We start from the raw sequence: 27,115 nt of genomic DNA, 5'->3' as shown, positions 1-27,115 counted from the left end.
GGCAGCCCCGACAGTCAGACGGACATAGTAAGTAACGATGACCAGTAGACATAAGAATCTTCACACAAAATTTCAACAATCTAGCTTTGATAACAACTAAGAAAATTGTATTTAAGATAATTCCGATGGACTGAAGAACAATGTGATTTATAGAGCACACTTGAATTGGGCAGAATAGAAGCTGAGAAATTCATGTTTTCCCCTAAACGTAGCTGACAGACGGAAATTTCGAATTATAGAGTAGCTTTGCTAATCAAAACTAAGTGATTTCTAATACACACCTTGCAGAAAATGTACAGAGCCCTAGCTGGCTGGGACATAAGATCCAGGTAAACCTTTACTGGAACACCCATCTCTAAAATATCTGAAAGAATCAAACAGGTGTCTATTTATCATCTGACATAATATATGTATATAAATATTATAATGTACATAAAATTAGTTTTTATCAGTTGCATATATTTTAATAAGGATAATTATAATTAAATAATATAAGCACAAGTCACATGAAGACATCTTAAGTTTTTTTTTAAGTTAAGAAAGTTTTATTTCAAAGCCTATATCTACCAAGTAAATGTTTGAAACAGTGTTTCGGAGCCGGAGCCGGGAGCAGCAACATTTTTGGTGGAGCCGGAGCCGTATTTTTCGTTAAAAACGGCTCCGGCTCCAGATAAGCTAAAAATGATTTTTTAAAGTAATATTATAATTTGGCAACGGTCTATTTCCATATAATAAACTGACGAACTATTGTTACTTAACAAATAGACACAGATCCTTCTACTTTTATATAGCTTTAATCAAATAAAAGCAAAATATTTTATATTATTTATTTTATTTTATCAAATTCAATAATGAACAAAAATTGATATATTAATTTTAAGGTAGGAGCCGGAGCCGCATCAAAATTATACGGCTCCGACAACCTGGTTTGAAAGATAAACATTTTTTCATTTAAAAAATAATGTATAGGTAAACCTAATAAATTCAATCAAAAATTAATTTCAATGTCAGAAAACCAAAGATTTCAGCTATATTTGTGACTTGGAATATTGAAATAAAACAAAAATATCATTTTGTTTTGTGTAAATATAAATCATAGTTAGAGAATCAGCTGTTAAAAATAATAAATATGTAAATAGCTATATAATCACTGTTGCTATCAATGAACTAAACTAGTAAACAAAAATGAAATTTTTCTAAATAAACAAACGCATCATAATTAAGCCAAGAAGATAAGAAAAAATATAAATGCAAATAATCAATTTTATCTATCAAAAATAAAATGGAAGCATTTCTTTTTTATTAAAGCTTTAAGAAAGCTAATTACTTATACATGTAAAATATTTTTAATCAATGCAAATAATACCTATTAAATATAAATTATGAACTTGTATCTTTTCGCACGAATATTGCCATGCTGATGTACAGAAACCAGAGGTGAATTCTTTAAAAACTTTTGCTCCACTAAAATCAGCGAGGCAAACTAAAATTTTAGAGGGGATAATTTTGCCTCACTAAAATTTTAGGGGGGCAAAAGTTTTTTAAGAATTCACCTCTGACCATGAAATATATAAATTAAAAAGTTAGGCATAAAATTCAATTCAGTTATTGAAAATATACAACAAAACGGGTGTCCAAAAATAGTTTTGATTATTTTCAGCAAATGTAATTGAGTACTACGATAAAATATCGCCCATTATTTTTATTTTGTGACTAAAGGTAAAAAATTATAGCTAGAATTGTTAACAAAACGCAGGAAATATTTGTGAGGCCTTTAAAATATATGTATACTAGCGGTTTCGCCCCTAGCCTCTAAAGAGGTTTGATCAAACTAATTTTTCGTATTTTAGATTTAGAAGAAAAATTTAAAGGGGGGAGGCGGATGTGCCACTTTTTGAAACCAAAACTAAAAGTCAACAAAGGAACTCAACTAAAAAAAGAGTTACAGGTCTGACATTTTGCATGGCAGTTGCTTTAAAGGGGTACAATATGGAACTGTGAAGAAACGGCGGCGCAACCGCCGGAAACCGCCGTTTCCCGCCAAATTTTTTTGCAATTCTCGGCGGTTTTCGGCGGTTGCGCCGCCGTTTCTTCACAGTTCCATATTGTACCCCTATAAAGCAACTGCCATGCAAAATGTCAGACCTGTAACTCTTTTTTTAGTTGAGTTCCTTTGACTTTTAGTTTTGGTTTCAAAAAGTGGCACATCCGCCTCCCCCCTTTTTTTTTGAGGGGGGGGGGGATTAGTCGACCCCACTATTTTGATTTTAGTTTTAAAAAGAAATTTTTTTTAGTGGGGGGTAATTTTCATTTTTTGGGGGGGGGGGGTTGGGGGTGTCCAACCCCCCCAAGAAAATAGTTATAAACCTTCCCGGGACCTATGAGAAGCTACCCTGTAAAGGAAATCCCGATCGGTTCAGCGGTTAGCGAGATCCTTCGCTACAAACAAACAGACAAACAGACAGACAGACAGCCATTATTCTACTTTGTATTATAGATAAATAAATAACAATCTTGCAATTTAAAAACAAATATAAACAAAAAAAATTCCTGAATGTTTAATTGTTAAAAGAAACTTAAATTCATCATTTCAAACAAAATTACCACTATTTCGTAAATTAATCAACATGGTAGTTATGAACATGGCAGAATTTTCTTGATTGAAAATATCCTTATCCTAATTCATCTTACTCCCAACTGTATTCCATTAAATTAATAACTAAATTTTCAAAAGCTTTCTCTCTATGAAGTCTTTCTAAAGTATTTCCAGTATACAACGGCCACCAGGATGCCAATCTCAATGAATATGATGGCTATGAGGGTGATCTTGCTGGTCAACACGTTCCAGGTCATCTTGCGCAGCACTGACCTCGTCTCATCAAGCTCAGTCTCTGCTCACACAGATAAGGACGGATTAAACAAGAATTAGATACCTTGAAAAATCAAGCATTCACAATCAATGATGTCAATCAGAATTAGCATCTGATTACGTTTAATAATCCGCAAATTTTTAGTTTCCTAAATGACTTAGCCATTAGCTTTTGCTTTTAAGGAAAGCTTCATAAGCAAAAGACAATGAACTAGACAAAAATCTAAACAATGTAGGCAAAGAGTCTTTAGTACAAGAAACAGTGTGAATCCTTATCATGCCTGTATGGACTAGTCTATTGCGGGTGCGTTCTAAAGATTCTCTTTGGGTGCCAAGGTCTTCTATAATTCCAGTTCCAACTTGCTCAGTTTCTATTGCCACCTAAACAAGTTTACAATTTCATTTCTGTGTGAGTAGCCAATAAAATCTTTAAGTTAAAGAACTAATTTGTCTTTTATTTTGAGTGAATATTTGAATTAGTGCTCCCAGTTTTTTGCTATATTATTCATGATAAGTGTGGAGAGCGGGAAAAATCACCCTTAAAAATTTCTAAAAATCGCTTTCTCTTTGGATCTAAGCTCTTTTGACTTAGAATAATCGTTACAAAAAGAAAAAAAGCTTAAAGATGTACCAGACCTACACAAATATTACAATCAAATCTGTCTGATAAATAATAATCAATAAACAAAGAATCCTCCCCCCTAAAGAAGAATTTTTTCTTCACACTACCTGTTGTGACCTAAACAGGCTGTCTCCAGTTCGTTCTAGCGTCCTGATGCCAGATATCACCTTTTCCCGCACCCCATCTCCAGCCTGCTGTTGCTGTTTCCCACTGCCACCAGTCGCTGATGTACGCGCTGACTTGCTGCCGCTTAGGATGGATCTGTGAGAGCTACGCAGAAGCTGGAGGCGAGATTCTAGCGCCCGTACTGTAGCAATCATCTGTGCTCTGCATAAAACATATGATTTATTTGATACATACTGGAATATCATTGTCAAGAGTCATACCCCAAATATGTCCACAATTTTGTAAGAAAAACCTGAAGGAAAAGAACTATTTAATAGGCCAAATATCCTTGTCTAATTAATATTATTTTAACAAGTTGTTTTAATTAATTGAAATAGTGAATGTGATCTTTCAAATTATATATTTATTAACATAATGATAATTTATTGTGTTTATGTGTCAAAGATAAAATATTCATAAAAAACTGCAGTTTATACCATGCCAGGTAAAAAAAAAATTTTTAAAGATGTTATGCGATTTTTACAAATTAAACACATTTTTTTTATATAAATAAAATAATATTAGTAGTGCAGCTCCCTATAATCCATTCTTAATTTCTATTTATTCCAGACCCCAGCCGATTTATATGTGAAAAAATTTACCTGTATTGTAGCGGTGCAGAGCGGGCCTCGGAGTCCATTTCCTCCAGAAGTTTGGATCCATCCTCCAGGCTTTTCTCACAGATCTGAACAATTTTAGCCTCTTTAATTTCATAGTAACCATATTCTTCTTTCTTCTTTTTAATTCTTATATGACATCGGATTTAAAAACTCTGTTAAAAGATTTTTAATTTTCTATTATACCCACTTATTCTTTTTTATACAAGAAAGATTTTTTTCTTGGTCTATTAAAATCTTGCTAACCACTGAACATTTTTAAGGAAGCTTTACGTGACATAGGTCCTGGGAGGGTTTTAGGCCATTTTTCTGTAATCTCAATAAATATGGTTTACCTGTTGGTTTCTTTTTCTAGCTTCTCCTTGACTTGTTTCTTGAGAAAAAAATCAACCATCATTCATTTAATAAAATATATATTTCATAAGTTGTGCACTTTATGTTTTTAAATATACAAAAATGAAATGTACTATTGGGCTCTAAATTCATCAACGTTTAAAATAATGAAAAATTAAATAATTGGGTACTTTTTAGCCCCTTAGTGAAAAAGCCCTTTTAGGAAGAAAAAACCTCCTCCTTATCTTAAATTTATTTTAAAAACAAATTTGAGGATGGGGGGTTGGAATTTAGTACACCTTTTTTTACATTATTCAATGATTGACATGATGTGTTGCCTAGTTGTGTGAGAGCAGATCCAAGCCTCTCCAGAACTCCCTCCAGTTCATCCTCTGCATACTCAAATCTTTCACTAGACATTTCTAATCACAAAATTCAGTTGCAACATTATTGTCAATTAAAAATCATTTTTCAGCCGATATATACAAAATTGCAAACTTAACTTTCAGAAACTGCTTTCAGGTAGATATACGCAAACTTTTACAAAATAGTTTCTCTAACATTGTCAACAACAACAACAAGAGTTTTTTAAATGTTTTACCAATTCAGACAAAAAACAAATAAACATTTTTACAGAACAATGCCAATGTCGCCATTTGTATTAAAAACCATTTTTCAGTTGAACTTATTTTTCCTAAATTTTGTTAAGGCTTAGGCAGCTTTCAAGATGTGTTTCATTTAGCGAACTATTTTTAAAATTTAATATTTAGCTAGCAGAGTTTATTTTCTATTCGTTTCTTCATTTCATTTTTACTATTCTGAAATTATCACAGATAGAATCAAAATACAAAATTAATTTAATCATAAATATCACATTATTTTATACAATATTTGTTCTATTAAACAATAAATAGGATAAGTTATGAATTAAGACATTTTGAATTAAGGCCTAAACTATACAAGATTTCCACATGCATTGTCGAAAGAAATGCAAATGACGCTATGCTACTATGTACTGTACATTATTGTTCTTGTTATGAAATATAAAAAGAAAAGTAATTGAATGATAGCAGAATATTTCTCCGAAATCATTTGAGTTTAAAAAAAACGAATTGTTAATTAAATAAGAGATTCTCTCAATTCATTAGTAAAGGTGAATAACACAAAAAACCGTAGATAAACATATTTTTCAACACTGGATAGGTTTCCTAATACCATTAGGGGAAAAAATAGCAGATTTTTTACTGAACTATGAACACATTACTTTGCAAATGCCTATCAGATAGTTTTATGACATTTTATCAGCTGTTTCTACTTCCCGTTTATGGGCCAGGTATAGAAGACCCAGGGTAAGGCTGGCTGATACAAGGAACATCACATCAAACCATCTAAAAGATAATAATTTTAAAGTCGTCATTTCCAAAAAATAAATATTATGATAAAAGTAAATCCTATTTAGTTCTCTATCGAAGCTACAAAGCAAAACAACATCTGTCCAGATGTGAAGCTTAAGATCTCAGTAACCGCAAAACTGATAAGGCTATATAAGGGAATATACATATTGATTTTACCATGGTTTTAATCTTATTCCATGGAGGGTGTGACACCCCTCAATATTCATATATTCTTCTTTTTCTTTTAAATTAAAAATCAAAAGAGTTGCGACGAGTGAAGTCAATAAAAATATATTAATAATAAGTATACTAAACCAGATGTTGACTGACGGACTGACTTAACCACCTATTATCATAGAGTAGCTACGATACAAATAAAAAATTCAAAATTCTTTACCTGTGATAGAAATTAAATTGTAAATCTCCTAACACTTCTGTAATAATGGCTCTGTACTCCGCCTTAAATATATTTTAAGTAATATATTTTTTAAGTAATTTTTCAGAGAAAAAATAATTATTGATATTCACTCATTATATATACCTTTGATCTTTGAGAAGGCTTAGAATTATGGATAGAACGCTAAATGAACGATAAATTGATGTGCATTACCAATGATTATAAACAAATTATCCATGCATTAAAAAATTGGTTAAATATAGAATGAAAGCTACTATTTTCAAGAAACCAATCAAGACTTGACAAAATCACGTTAAGTTTCTTAGCCAACAAAAAAACTGCCTTTTAGAAAACTTTTGGTGCCAGTATAATTCACTACCTAATATCCCCTCCTAACATCCATGTAACCTTTACCTGACCACAAGTATATGTACGTACCGGCATGTTCATGCGCATGAGCACCACCATAGACATGAAGTACATCCCCATGATCTGGGAGAAGAAAAGCACGATGATGTTAGAGCTCTTGGAACTTGAAATCCAAATAAAAAATTTGGACATTGTTAACAATAAACCTAAAGAAAATATATAATATTAAGTGTGACTAAAATTCAAGGTTTCTTTAGCAAATATACTAATTAGTTACCTATGGATATATTTGTTCTAGTTTAATTCTGAATTTAGTTTAATTTGTATAAGATTAAATTACAAGACCAACCTCTTGTTGAAGTGAGAACTATGATACCAACAACAATGAAAGATATCTGTTGAGACCAAACAGTCACGTCCACCTCCAGCCCGAACCAGTTCACCAGGATGTCAAAGGTCTTTGTGATTGGGTCAACCTTGCCCACCCTGTGAACGTTAATTAAATTTTTAATATCAGCCAAGGATATTAAATGACATATCAACCACCTATTCTGTGCAATCATTGGTCATTTCTTATAATAATTTTAATCTACAGAATGGGTAATCTGGTTTATCATCATTGGGGATGTATTTTTATCCATTTAACGTCCATTGTCTTATCTCTTAAGATCCCAGATAATCTTAAATTATTTTTACTCGACAAAATTTAAATTTTAACTAAAGCGGCATTAATGACTGGTTAAAAACATAAGTGAGCAGGCCTTGCTTCTATTAAACATAATCATCCTTGCTTATGATATGATCTGATACTTTAAATTAATCCCTGTCAAAAACAATGTTGACTGTTGATATGAAAATCTTCCAGACACAGTACACGGAGAAGAAGTATCCAAGAAAGTTGAAGTATCTGCCCTGCCAGGTGCGTGACCACTGGATTCGTTCCCGCATATTCTGCAGGTCATGCGCCTAAAGAAAAATTATTCCTTTCTTGTATGAATAACAAGTATGTCTAAGTTCATCTAAAAGAAGCGAAGTGCAAAATAATCATGGATGGACAAACGGACAAAAGTAGTTATTGGCAGATGGTCAGTGGTCATAACAAAGAGAGCATAACAAAGAGAGAGAAAAACGCTATAGAACTTAAAAAGAAAAAATCACGATACCTTTTGCAGCTACCGGCAAACAGACCAACTAACAAGGTAAATCAATTCTCATTCGTGATTTATAATATTTATCACATCTATGTTTTACTTTTTCGTTTTAATGACCACTTAACATCTGCTCTATAATTAAACCTGTCCATTCATTTATTTTTGTGCTTAGCTATTTTAGAGGGTGTCTACAAGAAATTAATTATTTATATATTTAATGCTACAGTAAAGGTAGCTGCAGATATTTGCCAACTGTCCTGCCTGGGACAACAGGACGAGTCAGGCAGGTAATTTTGCCGTCAGTTTAATCTTGAATTCCGCATGGCTGCCAAACCTTTCCCAGATAAAGTCTGGCGCACCACAGGAAACATGCTAGCATAATCATAAAAATTTCCCGGAAAAATCAATACTATTTTAAACTTAAGATATTAGTGTTTATTTCACGAAAAGAAAAATACAACTTTTCATTTACTTACATCAGCAAATAAAACTATCAAGAGGAAGATATAAAGTTGTAACAAAAGAATTTAACAAAAATAGGACACAATATCTTATATTTATAAATTAATTTGAGACATCTGTAGGCAAATTTTGTAACTACATATGTGTTATTGGAATTACGAATGAATGCGCTTCTTCATACATATTGCTTAATGCAATACTATACATACAAAAACAATTCTTTATTGACAAAAATAATGACGGCAAAATAAGATTCCTTCTTGTACAATTACATATACCATCTACATCTTACATCTGTAAAAGTTACCTCTAAGAAAAGATGTTCTGAGAATTCTTCTAGTATACCAATATCTCTCTTCAACTGTGGAATATTTTCTGTCGTTGGTGAGTCAACAGACGCTACTGACCTTAACCTTCCCCACCAGTTCGAATCTGTCGGCTAAAATAGGGGATAGGTCAATGGTAGATTATTTGATCATATACTTAATGATGTTAAATTCTGACTAATGTAGTTAAAACATAAGAAACTAAAGATTGGATAATTTATCACTCAAATTACCTTTAATTTGCTTTAATATACAATTTACAGAAAAAATGAAAACGTGATGGTCTGTTGCAGGGTTGGTAAAAACCCGTTTTTTTTGTTTTTTTTATAAATAACCCAACCCATTGGTTTTTATTAATAAAATCCGGGTTTTTTGGGTTTTATTGTTTTCTAAAGATTGTTACCTAGGAATTTTAAGATATAAGGTTAAATCATTTTTATAAAGTAACAGGATGTTTGTCTGTACCATAGGATCTCGCTAACTGCTGAATCGGTATGAATCTCCTGTACAGGGTAGCTTTTCATAAGTCCAGGGAAGGTTTATTCCAATTTAGGGGGAGGGCACCACAAATCTCCTATGAGAAATCTGCCCCCCCACCCCAAAAAAAGTAGTTAAAAATCTTCAACGGATCCGTGAGAAGCTAATTGTAATTGAAAACCATATCGGTTCAGTGGTTAGGGAGTTATTTTGGTACATAGGGACAGACATTCCGTTACTCATATATAAAAATAAGCAGTTAAAATCAGTTATACAATAATTAAAATAAAATGTTTTTATAATATCAATTATTTGTTTGAAAATAGTACTCCTTTTGAGTCAAAATAGGGTTAACATTATCGACAAAAGGTACATTTTAAAAAAACCCGGGTTTTTTTTGAGTTAAAAAACCCAATAAAACCCAACTTGGTTTTTTTACTTGGTTTTTTTTGCCAACCCTGGTCTGTTGTGAGCTACCTAATGTTACAAATTGCGAATTTAGCAGCTTAAAAATCCTATTTTTTACCTTAGTTATTCTACTTTGTTTCTCTCGTTCAGCTAGGGCAATTTTTCTTTTCTTTACCAGAATTTTTTCAAGATTTTGTAAAAGTTTCTTTTCAATTTGAATTACGTCATTTGTTGTCACCTTAAATCATGTATAACAGATAAAATATGAAGAATTACCATGTCTGCTTCCCTGTCCTCTAAAAGTTATAGCTCTTTTGAGAAAGGACGGAAAGAGGCGGATAATTAAAATCATACAGTTGAACATACCTGCATTACTTTTCAAAATCTTCAGTGGTGCCAAAATAATAAGATCTTCATGAAGACCTTGATCTTCATTTTTTTCGGCGTATATAAGTGTAATTTTTTTCGCGTATAAAAAAAGGTCCTAGGTAGATGTTGTATTCAAATGCTCTTATTAAGTCAGGCTGTTCTTAATTATGGACCATTTCATTATTATACAATGGGTTATCATTAAGAAAACTAACTTAATAAGATTATTTGACTACAACTCAACACTCAACTTAAATAACCCTGTTTATGATTGTACAATGGGGGTGTAGTTCCCTACCCCTAGGAAGCTCTGTCTTTTGCAAGTAGTGTCTTTTACAAGCTGTGTCTTTTCTCTTACAAGCTCTGTCTTTTCTCTTGCAAGTCATGTCTTTTGTGAGTCCAGAATCTAGAAAAGACAGGGCTTGTATTAGAAAAGACACAGCTTGTAATACAACCTCTGTCTTTAGTGATTGCAAGTCGTGTCTTTTCTCTTACAAGCTCTGTCTTTTGTGGATTCTGGCCTTACAAAAGACAACAGAGCTTGTAAGAAAAGACAGGACTGCAAATGAACCTGTTTTTACAAGCTCTGTCTTTTCTCTTACAAGCTGTGTCTTTTCTATGCAAGTTTTGTCTTTTGAAAGGCCATAATTCACAAAAGACAGAGCTTGTAATAGAAAAGACAAAACTTGCAATCACTAAAGACAGAGGTTGTAATACAAGCTGTGTCTTTTCTATTACAAGCCCTGTCTTTTCTAGATTCTGGACTCACAAAAGACATGACTTGCAAGAGAAAAGACAGAGATTGTGGATTTTGGCCTCTCAAAAGACAAAACTTGCAAGAGAAAGACACAGCTTGTAATACAACCTCTGTCTTTTGTGATTGCAAGTTGTGTCTTTTCTCTTACAAGCTCTGTCTTTTGTGGATTTTGGCTTCTCAAAAGACAAAACTTGCAAGATAAAAGACACAGCTTGTAAGAAAAGACAGGACCTGTTTTTGCAAGTTCTGTCTTTTCTCTTACAAGCTGTGTCTTTGCAATGTCTGTACAAGACAGAGCTTGTAATAGAAAAGACACAGCTTCATTTGCGGTCCTGTCTTTTCTTACAAGCTCTGTCTTTTCTCTTGCAAGTCGTGTCTTTTGTGAGGCCAGAATCCACAATAGACAGAGCTTGTAATAGAAAAGACACAACTTGCAAAAGACAAAACTTGCAAGAGAAAAGCCACAGCCTGTAATACAACCTTTTCGTGTCTTTTCTATTACAAGCTCTGTCTTTTGAGGATTTTGGCCTCTTAAAAGACACAACTTGCAAGAGAAAAGACAGGACCACAAATGAACCTGTTTTTGCAAGTTCTGTCTTTTCTCTTACAAGCTGTGTCTTTTCTATTACAAGCCATGTCTTTTCTCTTGCAAGTCATGTGAGGCCAGAATCCGCAAAAGACAGAGCTTGTCTTTTCTCTGTCTTTTCTCTTGCAAGTTGTGTCTTTTATAAGGCAAGAATCCACTAAGGACAGAGCTTGTATTAGAAAAACAAAACTTGCAATGGAAAAGACACAGCTTGTAATACAACCTCTGTCTTTTCTCTTACAAGCTGTGTCTTTTGTCTTACAAGCTCTGTCTTTTCTCTCTGTGTCTTGATAGTTGAAATACCGGCACCCAAAGCAAGGGGAGCACTACCAGATGCCTGACTGACACCCTGGCGAAGACTAGACATTGATATCTCAACCCTTACTCCCGTAGTAGAGCACCAAAGACGAGGTACCAGCACTAGCGCTAGTGTCAAACCCTTGACCTTAGTCAAGCTGACTGTAAGTCAGACTACCCGTATACTTGCTCTGGTATCTCTTCTTTGGCAGACTACTAGCGGAACTAGGGTTGAGATATAACTTTTTGTGGACATTCTTGACGGCATTTAGAGCATCTTTTATTAAAGCAAGTTTGAGCTGGGTCCACTCCTTCTACTGGTTAAGGTTGCCTGACTTTGGGGCACCCTTATGAGTGACTTTAGACTATGGGTTCAAATGGTATCTATATACACCAAAAGAATTTCTGTATCTCATCTGTGGCCTGAGCTAGACCCATTTTTGTGCTTTTCACACTCCCAACGCTATCCTCCATATATGCAACCCCTATACCGTACTCACTCCGATACCTTGTTTTAGGCGCTCTACCAGCGGGGGTAGGGTTGAGATAATTCTTGACTAGAGCATCTTTTATTAAAGCAAGTTTAAGCTGGGTCCACTCCTTCTACCAGTTAAGGTTGCCTGACTTTGGGGCACCTGTACGAGTACTTAGAGTGACTTTAGACTATGGGTTCAAATGGTAACTACTAGTAGAATCTCATAACGAATTCATAGACACCAAAATAATTTCTGTATCTCATCTGTGGCCTGAGCTAGACCTGTTTTGTCAACCCTTTGTAGCGCTTTTTTGCTCCCTACCTTCTCCCTTGTATACACAACCACTATACCGTACTTGCTCCAGTACCTCGTCTTTGGCGCTCTACCAGCAGAGTTACGGTTGAGATATCAACACCAAACTTGGTGTGGACATTCTTGTGTGCTAGTAGAATCCTATAAGCTCTCCATAGACACCAAAACGATCTCTGTATGTCATCTGTGGCCTAAGCTAGACCCGTTTTGTCAACCCTCACCACCACTTTTCTCGCTCTATTGAACACCATTCCTTAGTCAAGGTGACTACTAGTATGCTCGCTTCAGTACCTCGTCTTTGGGAGTCTACTAGGCTGCCTATAGTAGACTCAGTTTAACCAAACTTAGTATGTGGTATCTCATGACATCATAGATCATATCACGTTGAAGTAAAGTGCCCTCTCAGACAACTGTAGTCAAACCGAGGACTCTAAGCTGAAATCTTGGAAATCCTTATGTCAGCCTATCATTTTCAGGGTACCCTAAGGTCTAGAGTGACTTTAGACTATGGGTTCAAATGGTAACTGCCCTATTAAGTACTCTAAACTCTCAGCATGGCAAGCTGAAAAACTTTTATAAAAAGCCTTTTGGACAATTTTTGACTCCTTAGGGGGGTTAGTGACCCCCAAAGACGAGAACTGAGAAATTTTCAAAATTTGAGTTCTTGTATGAATTTTTTGGCCCATAGAATCAGTTCTAGGCAACCAAAACCACTTTCAAAGGTGTTTTTGGTGTCAGGGGACTATGCTGGTTCATATTAGATAAAAAAAATCGCGATGTCAAAATTTTGACCCAAAACCCAGATTTTGAGATTTTTAGTCACTGACTTTGGGGGGGCACCCTCCCCTTGAAAGTTGGACTAGAGACTTCCCAAGCTGAGCTGTGTCTGAGCTAGGAGGTGCTCAGACAAATGCTCAAGAGTATCTGTATCAAATTTGAAGTCATTATCTCAACTTTGATGCGTTTTACAGCACTTTTGCAAAAACCCTCCAAAATGGTAATTTTTGGCAAAAATGGTAAGGCATGAAAAAATCATTGATTTTCATCAAAAATCATTTTGTTCTAAAAATCATCATAAATCATCTCAATGGACCCAAAACTAAGATTGAATGCCTTTGGCCTGCTCAATTTTCTTATTTGAGATATGACTTTACCAAGTTAGGAGATGATAGTCAGATGCCTAACAGACACTATACAAAAGACTAGAGGTCGATATCTCAACTGTAGCCTGACTTGTGGCTTGCCAAAGTCAAGACTTGGATTTAGTGCTAGGCTGGCAGCACCCTTCAGATTGACTACCAATATCTTCAGGGCGCCCTAAGTACCCTCTAGAGTGACTTTAGACTACCATATGTGTCGAGTTATCTCTTCAGAATGCCAAGAGCTCTCCATAGACACCTTAAAGGACGCCTGCAAGAAATAACACGCTTTAACTGCTGAAAGACTGCCACAAGAAGACCCAATACCCCAAATTATAAGCCTTCAGCTTCAATAACAAAAAAGTTCTAGGCATTTCAAAATAGCATTTTATGTACAATGGAATTTTTAAAAGATTTCCAATGCTCATAAAAGAAAAAACAATATTAAATTACGTTGCCTAGACATAAAATTATTACCTTATCTTTGTCAGAAACTTAGATTGCCTGTAACTGATTATATTTTTACAATAAAAACACCACATTTCATAGTCAAAATCTATGAAAAAAATTCGATTTAAATTGCATTTTTAAACGAAAATCATAGCGGAAACAAAGAGGTAAACTAATACAAGCTTAGCTATGATTGGTTGTTAAGCTGATTCAGCCTTCTGATTGGCTACAGTATATTCGGTACAACGCAAGTAAAACTTAATTTTTTTTAATGATTTTGACTATAAAAATGGGAATTTTTATTGTAAAAATATAAGGGGGGGGGAAGTTCTGACACATTTGCGTAAACGGTGATTATTGGCTTTATCTTTAGACTGAGAGGATAGGTTATTAGGGATAAAATCATTCTTATATGATGAATTTCCCCCAGATTTAAGATTTTTTGGATAGGCCTCCAGGTTCCGGAGCTCCAGGCCTCCAGGTGGTCTCTGAACAGGTAAAATTGAAAAAAAAATTTTTTTTTTTTAAAGTTACAGGTCAACTTATAAAACAAAATATGCATCTTTTTTAATATTATTCACATATTTGAAGAAAACATATGCATATTTTGTTTTATAAGTTGATTTTTAACTTTAAAAAAAAAATTTTTTTTTCATTTTTACCTGTACAGAGACCACCTGGAGGCCTGGAGCTCCGGAACCTGGAGGCCTATCCAAAAAATCTTAAATCTGGGGGAAATTCATCATATAAGAATGATTTTATCCCTAATAACCTATCCTCTCAGTCCAAAGATAAAGCCAATAATCACCGTTTACGCAAATGTGTCAGAACTTCCCCCCCCCTTAGTTACTGGAAACCTAAATTTATGACAAAAATAAGCTTATAATTTTGTTTCTAGGCCACGCAGTTTAATTTTAAAGTTTTCAACATGAGCATTGCAATTCTTTCAAAATTTCCATTGTACATAAAATGTCATTTTAAAATGCCTAGAACTTTTTTGTTATAGAAGCTGAAGGCTTCAAATTTGGGGTATTTGGTCTACTTGTGGCAGTCTTTTAGCAGTTAAAGCGTGGTATTTCTTGCAGGCTTCCTTTAACCTCTGTTCTAGCTCAACTGTAGCCCATAGGGTTGTCATATTAGGCACTTTTTTCGATATTGGGCGGCCCAATTGCCCAAAAGGGTTTTGGGCGCTCAAAAGTGGTTTTGGGCACTCTTTTAGGGCAAATGTCGTAAAAAGCATATAAAAGAATTTAAAATAGCCTAAAACCATACTGAGACTTATTATTAGAAATAAAGTAGCCTAAAACCATCTATGGACCTATAAAAGCTACACTAGAAAGGAGAACCATATCGGTTCAGCGGTTAGCAAAATCCTTTTTTAGATACAAAAAAAGCTTACTTAATTTATAAAATAGTTAATATCACCCAAAAAATATGCCCACCCCATCCCCCTCTTTTTTACCCACTCCCCTTTTTTCACCCCCTCTTTTTTACCAACTCCCCTTTTTTACCCCCCAAAACAGAGGGTGCCTATTAGGGTGGGGTCGATTTTGGACATTTTTTTTCTGAGATTAAAGCGGGGATCTGCAAATGAATCTTATGAGTACAATACACCTCTGGATGATTTAAATTTATCCTAAGTCTACGGTGATGACCAGACATTTAATTGTATAGCTATTTGTAAATGGGTGTCGATAATTTATTGAATCAGAACTATGGCTTCATGGTGCTCCCAGGAAAGGCATTGAGGAGTAGAATCAGGAACTTTTGACCGTTATAAAAAATCTGGGGAAATGCACAAAAAAATTTTGCCCTCTAGCACTACTAGGAACTGAGATAATAAGTAAAGAGTACTTGATTGTCGTCTTTGCATATTTTTTTATTAATGAAATACATTTTTAAGTGGTTGCATTCTAAATATCAATTTTTTAAAATTCTTTTTCGGTCAGAAAATTTATTTAAGTTAGTTTTATCTGTTGCACATCTCATCTTTGTCTAATTCCAATATGAACCCGCCTAGTGCCCATATCTGCCCAAAAGGACTGTACTCAGAAAATATATGGTAAACCTTAAATTAACAATGACAATACAGAACCTCCATGGACCCTGGATAAGTATTTATATTTTATATTGAGTTTTACTCCTCGAAAAGGGGGGGGGGGAAATGTGGTGACTCGTGCCACGACATTCCAGCAATTTTATTTTGGGTGCTACTCCCTTAGTTTTAGAGATAATTGGATGAAATCTTTTGGGCTGGGTCAGTAATTACCCCAACTAGAGGTATCTTTCAAAAAAACGGCGGCGGGACCGCCGCTCCCGCCGCCCGCCGCCGTTTTCCGCCGCCACCAAAAAAAAAAAAATTTTTGCATTTCTCGCCGAATTAGGCAATTTGGGAATCATTTGAGACCATGTTATTTTTTTCAAAAATTTTTCCCCTTACAAGCAACCCTGCGGGGGGACTTAGTCATTTTTTTTCAAATTCTCGTATATCAAGGTATATCTTAAATACAGTACTTCTCCTGTGATTTTGAAGATATTAAAACAAAATCTTTTTAGGTTGGTAAGTAAAAAATATTTGAATTAAGAAAACGGCGGCAGGACCGGCGGGACCACCGCCATGTTATTTTTTTCAAAAATTTTTCCCCTTACAAGCAGCCCTGCCGTCCGCCGCCGTTTTCCGCCGCCAACAAAAAAATATCTTAAATTCAGTGGTAGGTACTCCTGTGATTTAAAAGATATTGAAACAAAATATTTTTAGGTAGGTCAGTAACTAATGGCAGAGGTACGGCTGCGGAAAACGGCGGCGGGAAATGCAAAAAAAAATTGGCGGCGGAAAACGGCGGGAGCTGTGGTACCGCCGCCGTTTTTTATTCAAATATTTATTACTGACCCATCAAAAAAGATTTTGTTCCAATATCTTCAAAAGCACAGGAGAAGTACTAAAGTCCCCCCGCAGGGCTGCTTGTAAGGGGAAAAATTTTTGAAAAAAATAACATGGTCTCAAATGATTCCAAATTGCCTAATTCGGCGAGAAATGAAAAAAAAAAAATTTTTGTTGGCGGCGGAAAACGGCGGCGGACGGCGGTCCCGCCGCCGTTTCCTTCATTCAAATATTTTTTACTTACCAACCTAAAAAGATTTTTTTTCAATATCTTCAAAATCACAGGAGAAGTACTGAATTTAAGATATACCTTGATATACGAGAATTTGAAAAAAAATGACTTAAGTCCCCCCGCAGGGTTGCTTGTAAGGGGAAAAATTTTTGAAAAAAATAACATGGTCTCAAATGATTCCAAATTGCCTAATTCGGCGAGAAATGCAAAAAAAAATTTTTTGTTGGCGGCGGAAAACGGCGGCGGACGGCGGTCCCGCCGCCGTTTCCTTCATTCAAATATTTTTTACTTACCAACCTAAAAAGATTTTTTTTCAATATCTTCAAAATCACAGGAGAAGTACTGAATTTAAGATATACCTTGATATACGAGAATTTGAAAAAAATGACTAAGTCCCCCCGCAGGGCTGCTTGTAAGGGGAGAAATTTTTGAAAAAAATAACATGGTCTCAAATGATTCCAAATTGCCTAATTCGGCGAGAAATGCAAAAAAAAAATTTTTGTTGGCGGCGGAAAACGGCGGCGAACGGCGGGAGCGGCGGTCACCGGTCCTGCGCCGTTTTCTAAATTCAAATATTTTTTACTTACCAACCTAAAAAGATTTTGTTTTAATATCTTCAAAATCACAGGAGAAGTACTGAATTTAAGATATACCTGGCGCCCGATTTCAAAATTTTCTTCAAATTACTTCCTATCATCTATAAAGAAGCCAATTTTGTTAAATAAGTTTTGTTCTAACTTTTAAAGTAAAAATTTAAATTTTTACCTGAACCTGGAGCCCGATTTCAAAATTTTTTTCAGATTAGTTAATACCATCTATAAAGAAGCCACTTTTGTTAAATAAGTTTTGTTCTAACTTTAAAAGTAAAAATTTCAGTTTTTACCTGTCCAGGATCCACCTGAAGGCCTGCAGTACCTAAACCTGGAGCCCAATTTCAAAATTTTTCTTCAAATTAGTTAATACTATCTATAAAGAAGCCACTTTTGTGAAATAAGTTTTGTTCTAACTTTTAAAGTAAAAAAATTCAGTTTTTACCTGTCCTGGATCCACCTGGAGGCCTGCAGTACCTGAACCTGGAGCCCGATTTCAAAATTTTCTTCAAATTAGTTCAAACCATCTATAAAGAAGCCACTTTTGTTAAATAAGTATTGTTCTAACTTTTAAATTAAAAATTTTCAATTTTTCCCTGTCCAGGATCCACCTGGAGGCCTGCAGTACCAGAACCTGGAGCCCGATTTCAAAAATTTCTTCAAATTAGATCATACCATCCATAAAGTAGCAACTTTTGTTAAATAAGTTTTGTTCTAACTTTTAATGTAAAAATTTTCAATTTTTACCTGTCCAGGATCCACCTGGAGGCCTGCAGCACCTGAACCTGGAGCCTGATTTAAAAAATTTCTTCAAATTAGTTCATACCATCCATAAAGTACAAACTTTTGTTAAATAAGTTTTGTTCTATTTTGAATTTTCAATTTTTACCTGTCCAGAATCCACCTGGAGGCCTGGAGTACCGGAACCTGAAGGCCGAATCCAAAAATTTCTTCAAATTAGTTCATACCATCCAAAAAGTACCAACTTTTGTTAAATAAGTTTTGTTCTAACTTTAAAATTTAAAATTTTCAATTTTTACCTGTCCAGGATCCACCTGGAGGCCTGCAGTACCAGAACCTGGAGCCCGATTTCAAAAATTTCTTCAAATTAGTTCATACCATCCATAAAGTACCAACTTTTGTTAAATAAGTTTTGTTCTATCTTGAATTTTTTTTTTTTACCTGTCCAGAATCCACCTGGAGGCCTGGAGTACCGGAACCTGGAGGCCGAATCCAAAATTTTTTTTAAAATAGGAAAACTACATCCCAAAAGGAAACTTTTTTGCCGAATAACCTATCCATTATCTCCAAAGACAAAGCCTATAATCACTGTTTACGCAAAAGTGTCAGAACTTCCCCCCCCCCCCCTTACTTTTTCAAATTGGGTCGCTCCTTCTACCGGTTAAGGTTGCCTGATTTTGGGGCACAGAGTGACTTAAATCTATGGGTTCAAATGGTAACTGCTAGTAGAATCTCAAAACGAATCCATAGACACCAAAATAATTTCTGTAGCTCATCTGTGGCCTGAGCTGGACCCGTTTTGTCAACCCTCGCCACCACTTTTCTCGCTCTTAAGGGCAGCTTGACTAATGTATAATGTTTGACACTCAAGCTCCTGGTTCCTCGTCTTTGGCGCTCTACTACGGGAGTAAGGGTGGAGATATCGAAGTCTAGTCTTCGCCAGGGTATCAAGGCACTGAGAGAGAAAAGACACAGCTTGTAATACAATCTCTGTCTTTTGTGATTGCAAGTCGTGTCTTTTCTCTTACAAGCTCTGTCTTTTGTGAATTCTGGCCTCACAAAAGACACAACTTTCAAGAGAAAAGACGGAGCTTGTAATAGAAAAGACTAGGGTTGGGCCGGATATCCGGTGTGGCCGGATACCAGATATTGAAACTATCCGGCCGGATATCCGGCCACACCGGATATCCGGATACCGGATATTGAAACTATCCGGCCAGGTATCCGGCTACACCGGATATCCGGCCCAACCCTAGAAAAGACACAGCTTGTAGTACAACCTCTGAAGTTGTGGCCAAAGATTAAACTGACAGGCTATCATAATCATTGCAATAAACTTTTTACACCTGTAATATCATGTTCAAAGATAAAAAATGTATTCATTTGCATTATCATTTAAATTATGAAATAATTTTTTTATATATTAATTTTACTTCATGGCAAATCTGTAATTGTAATCAGTAAAATTGACTTTAAAAATCTTAATTTGTGTCAGAAATTTTTTTAATATCTTTTAAAAATCCACGCTTAGAAAATGAAGATTCATGCTTTTAAAATGAATTTACATGCTTAAAATAAGAAGATCCATGCTTAAAAAATGAAGATGCACACTTTTAAAATGAAGATACACTTCTAAAAATGAAGATCCACACTTAGAAAATAAAGATCCACACTTAGAAAATAAAGATCCATGCTTAAAAAATGAAGATAAACACTTTAAAAATGAAGATACACGCTTATAAAATAAAGATCCACGCTTAAAAAATAAAGATCCTCGCTAAAAAATGAAGATCCACGCATAGAAAATGAAGATCCACGCATAGAAAATGTAGATACATTCTTTAAAAATGAAGATACATGCCTTTCAAATGAATATACACGCTTAAAAAATGAAGATCCACGCTTTAAAAATGAAGATCCATGCTTTAAAATGAAGATCCATGCTAAAGAATGAAGATTGACGCTTTAAAAATGTAGATCCATGCTTTAAAAATGAAGATCCATGTTTTTAAAATGAAAAAAAATGCTTAAAAAATGAAGATACATGCTTAAAAAATAAAGATACACGCTAAAAAATTAAGATTGCTGCTCAAAAAAATGAAGATTGACGCTTTAAAATGAAGATTCTTGCTTTTAAAATGAAGATTGAAGCTTTAAAAATGATGATCCATGCTATAAGAATGAAGGTTTATGATTAAAAAATGAAAATCCACGCTAAAAAAATGAAGATTGTTGCTTTAAAAATGAAGATACACGCTTTTAAAATAAAGATTGAAGCAAAAAATGAAGATTGACACTTTAAAAATGAAGATCCACGCTTAAAATATGAAGATTGACGTTAAAAATGAAGATCCATGCTTTAAAAATGAAGATCCATGCTTAAAAAATGAAGATCCATGCTTAAAAAATGAAGATACATGCTTAAAAAATTAAGATCCACACATAAAAAATTAAGATCCATGCTTTTAAAATGAAGATTGGCACTAAAAAAAAGAAGATTGATGCTAAAAAAATGAAGATTGACACTTAAAAAATTAAGATTGATGCGTTAAAAATGAAGAAATAAGCTTAAAAAATGATGATTGACACTTAAAAATGAAGATTCCCGATTTAAAAATGAAGATCCACGCTTAAAAAATGAAGATCCATGCTTAAAAAATGAAGATACATGCTTAAAAAATGAAGATCCATGCATAAAAAATGAAGATCCATGCTTTTAAAATGAAGATTGGCGCAATAAAATGAAGATTGATGCTAGAAAAATGAAGATTAACACTTAAAAAATGAAGATTGACGCGTAAAAAATAAAGATACATGCTAAAAATTGAAGATACACACTTAAAGGGCGAATATAGGTTCGATATGATATGAGCTTATATGAAAGGTGCCATTTCATACTTTTAGAATATCCATGCCAAATTTAAAAATTCAAAAAAATCCTTAAGTAGATTTTGCAATTTTCTGTTTCAATTGAACATATGATAAATCAGATTGACGACAAACCGTTTATTTTAGCCCTTTACAAGACTTTTTTTTTACTATTTTGCTTAAGTTTGATTGACTATTACATTGGCACGCACCTTAAAAGATAATTTAAATGTTTATTATTTTAGATTATATACTAGTTTATTTAATTTTTAAAAAGCATAAAAATAATTTGCGTAGAAGGGCGTCAGGACTATTGACTAGGGTAAATAATACGTCTTAAAGTTTATTTTCTGTACAGAGATCTTTGATTAATTCATGATGGTATAAACATCCCTGATTACGCATTTTCAACACACACACACACACGGCCACAAAAAACAGGGATTTGAAATCATTCTTCCTCCAAGAAAATTTTATTGATTATTTTTTATTTTACTTTTTACATTATTTGATGTTTTTTTTAACTTTTAAATATTTTACTTTATATATTTTGTATGAAGGTAGAAGGAGGGTATATTTACCCCTGATTAATTCCCGAAACCTTTTTCTCATTTATTTGTACTGCAAAATAACAACAGTATTTAGGCAAACTCTACACGCATCCTGTTGTGAATATGGGTATTTGAATATGTTAGGGAACCACTCCTCTGACGTCACAAATTAGCCCAATTGGCTAGGTTTTTAGCTATAACGGCCTTATCCAATGGAATATCTTTATTTGCTTGAGTTATTCATAATGTATATACTTGCACCTTTGATATAAGCTCATATCATATCCAACCTATATTCGCCCTTTAAAAAAAATGAAGATACGTGCTTAAAAAATGAAGACCCACGCTTTTAAAATGAAGATTGGCGCTAAAAAAAAGAAGATTGATGCTAAAAAAATGAAAATTGACACTTAAAAAATTAAGATTGACGCGTTAAAAATGAAGAAATAAGCTTAAAAAATGATGATTGACACTTAAAAATGAAGATTCCTGCTTTAAAAATGAAGATCCACGCTTAAAAAATAAAGATACACGCTTAAAAAATGAAGATTGACGCTTAAAAATGAAGATTCCTGCTTAAAAAATGAAGATCCATGCTTTTAAAATAAAGATTTGCGCTAAAAAATGAAGATTGACGCTAAAAAAATGAAGATTGACGTTTAAAAAATGAAGATCCATGCTAAAAAATGAAGATATATGCTTTTAAACTGAAGATACGTGCTTGAAAAATGAACAAGAATTAAAATATTTTACAGATTTTCCATTAAGTAAAATTAAGATATAACAAGTATTATTTTATGATTTAAATGATAAAATAAGTGAATACTTTGCTATCTGAGAATCTAATATTTATGGTGAAAAATGTTCATTGCTACGCTTATGATCGCGTGTCACGTTTATCAATGGCCAGTCTTCGGTGGCATTTGGGTGGCGAAAACCCAAGTAATGCAGGTATGCAGTTGAAGTTACAATAAAATTATGTTATATATGCAAGTTAGCACTATTACAAAAAAGAATGAAAACTATATGGTAAAAAATATTGATTCCATAATTTAGCCTTTTTTTACTTGAAATAATATATTTAAAACCCACCCAGGGGTGTATATTCTGCACAAGATACATTTTTTTCCCCTCCTAGTTTTTTCCAGCAAGGAAGGAAATAAAATGGAAAAATATTTTCAAAACTCTTTATTTTATTCATATTATTCCCCTTCCCACATATTAATTTAGTTTTTTTTCACCAAAAAGGTGAGAAAAAATGGGAAAAAAATGCTTTCAGTTCTCTTAATTTTTACATTCCCCCCCCCCCCCCCCCCAATCACATATTTTTTTTTTACCCCCCCCCCCCCTCAGCCGGGACAAATTACAAATACACCCCTGAACCCACCTTTCTCATGAACATAGCCATAGACGTGTATGGATAGTTGACAGCACCAAAACCAGATAACAAGGCCATTACTGTCACACCTATACAAGTATTTTCATAGTAGTTAGTGCAGATTTTAAGATGAAAAAATTTCTTAATTGGATTTGTTTGACAGAAGTAAAATCATATTTTAGGGGGCGGTTAACCTAAGAGTGCATAGTAGAGTACAGAAACTACCCCCTTTATTAAAAACAAACTGCCATAAGGTGGATGGAAAGAACAGATTTTAGTAACAACATTCATTGCGCAGTTAATCTTTAAAATCATTGAAATGTCATTTAAATTATTATTATTGTGTTCTTTTCTCCTGTGAAGTAAAAACTGACCTATTACTCCAATTCTACTAATTCCTTGTTCTATGGAGAGCACACCGTGTTTGGGGGAGAGAATTGGGAATGGGTCTCCAAGCTATAATAAAAATAATTTTGGAATTTTGTATATCTTGATGATTTATAAAAAGCACCATTATTAGAAAATTCTATAAAAGAATCAATTTATAATACTAATATTCGAATCAACTTCTGTTCACGGTAAAACATTCCTGGTAACGAATATTTCCAAAAATCTATGAATTTTATAGACTGCTAGCTGCCAAACGGCTGAACGTACAGATCATACCCGCACACCGTTTTAAGCGGTATAGGAAAGCCTACAAATAATCTGGAATAGCCATAAATCAATGATGCACAATTATCTCGCAGTGCAGAGAAATGCGCGAAAAAGACATATTTTACGCGTTTTTTCTTCAGTGATGCTTTCCCTGAGCATCATTGGATCTTGGTTATTCCAGATTATTTGTAGGGCTTCTTATTAGGGATGGGAATCCGTCGAATTTTTGGGCCGGATTCGGATTCCGGATTCTGAAGGAATCCGTCAAAAAAAGTGACGGATTCTTGCGGATTCCGGATTCTTAATTTTGGCGGATTCCGGATTCGGATTCCGGATTCTAGCAGTATTTTAAAAGGCCGTCCGTCACAGAGGGATAGCTTTTTTCGTTAATTTATCACTATGTTACTTGGTTGAAGCCTTGATTTGTTTAAAGAGTTGACTTCCAGCATAACTAAAACATTTACATCACATTAGTAAATTTAAAAATTTAAGTGCTACGTATGTCCTAAAAATGTGCTTGGTATTTTCTAACCTATTTAAATTAAATTTAGCCTACCAATTTAGAATCCGGAATCCGCTATAAAAAACGGATTCCGGATCCGGATTCGGATTCCAAAATTGGCCGAAAATTGGGCGGATTCCGGATTCCGGATTCGGATTCCGGATCCGGATTCCCATCACTACTTCTTATGACGCTTAAAACGGTGTGCGAGCATGATATTTACGTTCAGCCGTTTGACAGCTAGCAGCCTTTAAAAATCATAGATTTTTGTAAATATTCGTTACCAGGAATATTTTACCGTCAACTGCAGTTGATCCCAATATTCAAAATGTTACTTAAAAATAAGATAGGTATTACTTGAATAGTCCTTGATTAGGTATCCATAAAAAATATAGAATTTAGAGGAATGCTTTGAAGACAAAAATATAAGATAACATACAATAGGTAAAATTTTTTGTTTTAACAATAATTTAAAATAATCCTTATATAAAGTAACAGGATGTGTGTCTGTTTGTCTGTACCGAAGGACCTCGCTAACCGCCGAACCAATCAGGTTCTCCTTAGCTTCTCAAAGGTCCCAGTAAGGTCAATAACATTTTTTTGAGAGGGTACCACCACCTTCCCAAGAGAGATAACAAAAAAACCGAAATTTTGTTTACGTATAGTGACTGGAACGCAGCATAGATAGGTAACGTATTTTTTTTTTTTAAAACCAAACATTGAAAGTGCCACTAGAGGCCTCTAGGGGCGTAGCCGCTAGTCCTTATAATAAAATAAAAGGATGTTTGTCTGTCTGTTTGTCTGTACCGAAGAATCTCGCTAACCGCTGAACCAATCAGGTTCTCCTTAACAGCGTAGGTTCTTATAGGTCACGGGAAGGTTTATAACTATTTTGGGGGAGGGTACCACCACCCTCCCAAGAAAAATCGCCCCTAGAAACCCCCCCCCCCCCCCAACCCCCCAAAAAAATCCCCCCCTCTAGGGGCGTAGCCGCTAGTAATAAATATAATAAGACACAATAAAACCTAACTTTGCCTACCTAACAATTCAATAGTAAAAGTTTCTTACCTTCCAAAATACATAGAAATAAATGCACCAGTTGATAAATGTCAAAGGTTTCTTCACAGACGGGTTTACATGACGACTAGAATAAAATATTCAAAAGTTAATTTTAAAAATCAAACTTTAGTAGGTTATTTAATTTATTTTACAAAATTTTTAACTACCTATACAAGCAAATTTCGCAAATTAAGAAATAAGGGGAAAATATTAAACTACCTATTGTGTTTTTATTGTCCTATCATGTCACTGAGTAAAAACTATGAATACTCTACCTGGAAGAGACAAGAAAATACATGATGTAGAATGGAGTAAGGACTATAATCATAAACAACATGGAGTATATAGCACAGTACCAATGGAAATATCTAAAACAAAACGACATGTTTTATACCAAATGAAATATATTTAAGCTCATTTTACTAAATAATATTTAGTACCTATTACAATTTAAAAACTACTATTTTACAAAATAACACAATGTAAGTCATCTTTATATTTATCACTGAAGATCTCGTTATTTTAGCTCTGCTTTTCAAGGAAGCATCTTAAGGAGTAAGGACATCCTATTTTTTTATTTGGGGGGGGGGGGGGGTGTTATCTAATGTATTTCCAAGAATTTTGTTGGGGGTGTAATATTATATGTTTTGAAGGAGAGCGGTGTAATACGTCATTGTGCTTCCTATTCTTAGATAGATCTCTCCTAGATAGATCAATTGTATTTGGGTCCGAACACTAAGAAACAATGGCTACACACACAAATGCACAATAATATCTATGTATATACTAAAGTGAAATATTTATAGCTTTCAGTTTGTTAACAATCCCATGTCAAGTTTTCTTGCATGTATAATATATGGTTTTACCTGGATTGTATATCTAGTATGTCCGCAATCTCAAAGATGATGAGCTCGAACATGGTGCAGGAGAGAGAGAAGTTGACACAGAACACAAGCTGAACCTGCATGTGGTGAAGCTCGTAATCCCTACCAGGTTTTAACCAGTTATCTTTTTATCTCAAAAGTACCTTTCAAAAGGTTTGTTATTGGGAAGAAACTTTGTGCTTTCTGAAGTTTTGTCACATTACAGGGAAACCAAAATTTGTATTTGTATGTATATCCTCGTACTAGGGCTTTGTAATATTCGTCTTGAACCTACCTACCCCTTTAAATGAAGAGCCCCAAGTTAACAATGATTAGAAAAAGTAAAAACTGGTTCCTGAATAGCATTTTGACAAAGAACAGCCATCCTACGAGGAAAAAAATGACCTAAGACCAATACTTAAATTAATTATTAAAACTTTTGATAATTTGTTGACATGAAGAAATAAATATGTTTTTGTTGTAATTTATATTGTTTACATACATACAAAATCACATTCCCTTATGTTGATAAGATAGTTGTATAATATGTATTTAAGGATCCAACTTACATATTGTACTATTATTTTAATCAAAAAGCATATTTCTTATATTCCCAAGTTTTCCTTATAAAAAAAAATGAGTCTAAAGGATTCATCTATACAGTTTTAGTAACAGCTGCTAACAAAAAAATCTTTATGAAATTAAATGATTAAACCCAGTTGACTTTTGTTAACATGATAGCAACGTTGAATATTTTTAAGTATTATTCCCTGGCTGGCCAGAACAACCAGGGTGTCCTGCAGCAGATACATTTTTA

The 27,115-nt window shown here is 34.1% G+C and overlaps 3 protein-coding genes across 5 annotated transcripts in view; all 3 read right to left on the bottom strand.

The window, feature by feature from the left end:
* LOC145315435 (uncharacterized) overlaps positions 1 to 412 on the bottom strand; it is a 6,993-nt gene extending 6,581 nt beyond the window's left edge. Inside the window, exon 1 of the mRNA XM_080155416.1 lies at positions 282 to 412. Coding sequence (XP_080011542.1) covers positions 282 to 353 — 72 coding nt within the window. The 5' untranslated portion in view covers positions 354 to 412. The remainder of the gene's footprint in view (positions 1 to 281) is intronic.
* Positions 364 to 5,426, bottom strand: Vti1b (Vesicle transport through interaction with t-SNAREs 1b). 3 transcript variants are annotated; one of them, XR_013878770.1, is made up of 8 exons: positions 5,305 to 5,426; positions 4,945 to 5,032; positions 4,609 to 4,646; positions 4,259 to 4,341; positions 3,599 to 3,818; positions 3,151 to 3,250; positions 2,692 to 2,891; positions 364 to 516 (listed from the first exon to the last, which is right to left on the bottom strand). XR_013878770.1 is itself a non-coding variant. In XM_080157751.1 (7 exons), the coding sequence occupies exons 2-7, from the start codon at positions 5,024 to 5,026 to the stop codon at positions 2,743 to 2,745; spliced, it is 672 nt and encodes a 223-aa protein (XP_080013877.1). In that variant the 5' UTR covers positions 5,027 to 5,032; positions 5,305 to 5,426; the 3' UTR covers positions 2,320 to 2,742. The 3 variants fall into 3 exon arrangements, 1 of the variants encoding a protein (XP_080013877.1); XR_013878769.1 differs by lacking the exon at positions 364 to 516 and adding an exon at positions 1,554 to 1,772; XM_080157751.1 differs by lacking the exon at positions 364 to 516 and having other exon boundaries at positions 2,320 to 2,891.
* GPHR (Golgi pH regulator) lies at positions 5,423 to 27,115 on the bottom strand. Its single transcript, XM_080157742.1, has 14 exons — positions 27,071 to 27,115; positions 26,656 to 26,705; positions 26,302 to 26,423; positions 25,711 to 25,803; positions 25,445 to 25,520; positions 23,592 to 23,673; positions 23,227 to 23,306; positions 9,709 to 9,828; positions 8,687 to 8,818; positions 7,594 to 7,732; positions 7,116 to 7,256; positions 6,836 to 6,972; positions 6,398 to 6,459; positions 5,423 to 5,994 (listed from the first exon to the last, which is right to left on the bottom strand). The coding sequence occupies exons 1-14, from the start codon at positions 27,108 to 27,110 to the stop codon at positions 5,895 to 5,897; spliced, it is 1,374 nt and encodes a 457-aa protein (XP_080013868.1). The 5' UTR covers positions 27,111 to 27,115; the 3' UTR covers positions 5,423 to 5,894.

This window comes from Acartia tonsa, chromosome 4 (assembly GCF_053477335.1).
Source record: "Acartia tonsa isolate MP-2025a chromosome 4, ASM5347733v1, whole genome shotgun sequence".
Lineage (NCBI taxonomy): Eukaryota > Metazoa > Arthropoda > Copepoda > Calanoida > Acartiidae > Acartia > Acartia tonsa.
This window is presented reverse-complemented; position numbering and strand designations above follow the sequence as displayed.

Excerpts from the sequence above, each read along its gene's own strand:
- GPHR (XM_080157742.1), bottom strand. The coding sequence starts at position 27,110 with ATGTATCTGCTGCAGGACACCCTGGTTGTTCTGGCCAGCC. Across the intron at positions 25,804-26,301 it reads ATACTAGATATACAATCCAG|ATATTTCCATTGGTACTGTG; the intron begins GTAAAACCATAT and ends GTTTTGTTTTAG. Across the intron at positions 8,819-9,708 it reads AACAAAGTAGAATAACTAAG|CCGACAGATTCGAACTGGTG; the intron begins GTAAAAAATAGG and ends CCCCTATTTTAG.
- Vti1b (XM_080157751.1), bottom strand. The coding sequence starts at position 5,026 with ATGTCTAGTGAAAGATTTGAGTATGCAGAGGATGAACTGGAGGGAGTT. Across the intron at positions 4,342-4,608 it reads CTAGAAAAAGAAACCAACAG|ATCTGTGAGAAAAGCCTGGA; the intron begins GTAAACCATATT and ends AAAATTGTTCAG. Across the intron at positions 3,819-4,258 it reads TCTGCACCGCTACAATACAG|AGCACAGATGATTGCTACAG; the intron begins GTAAATTTTTTC and ends TGTTTTATGCAG.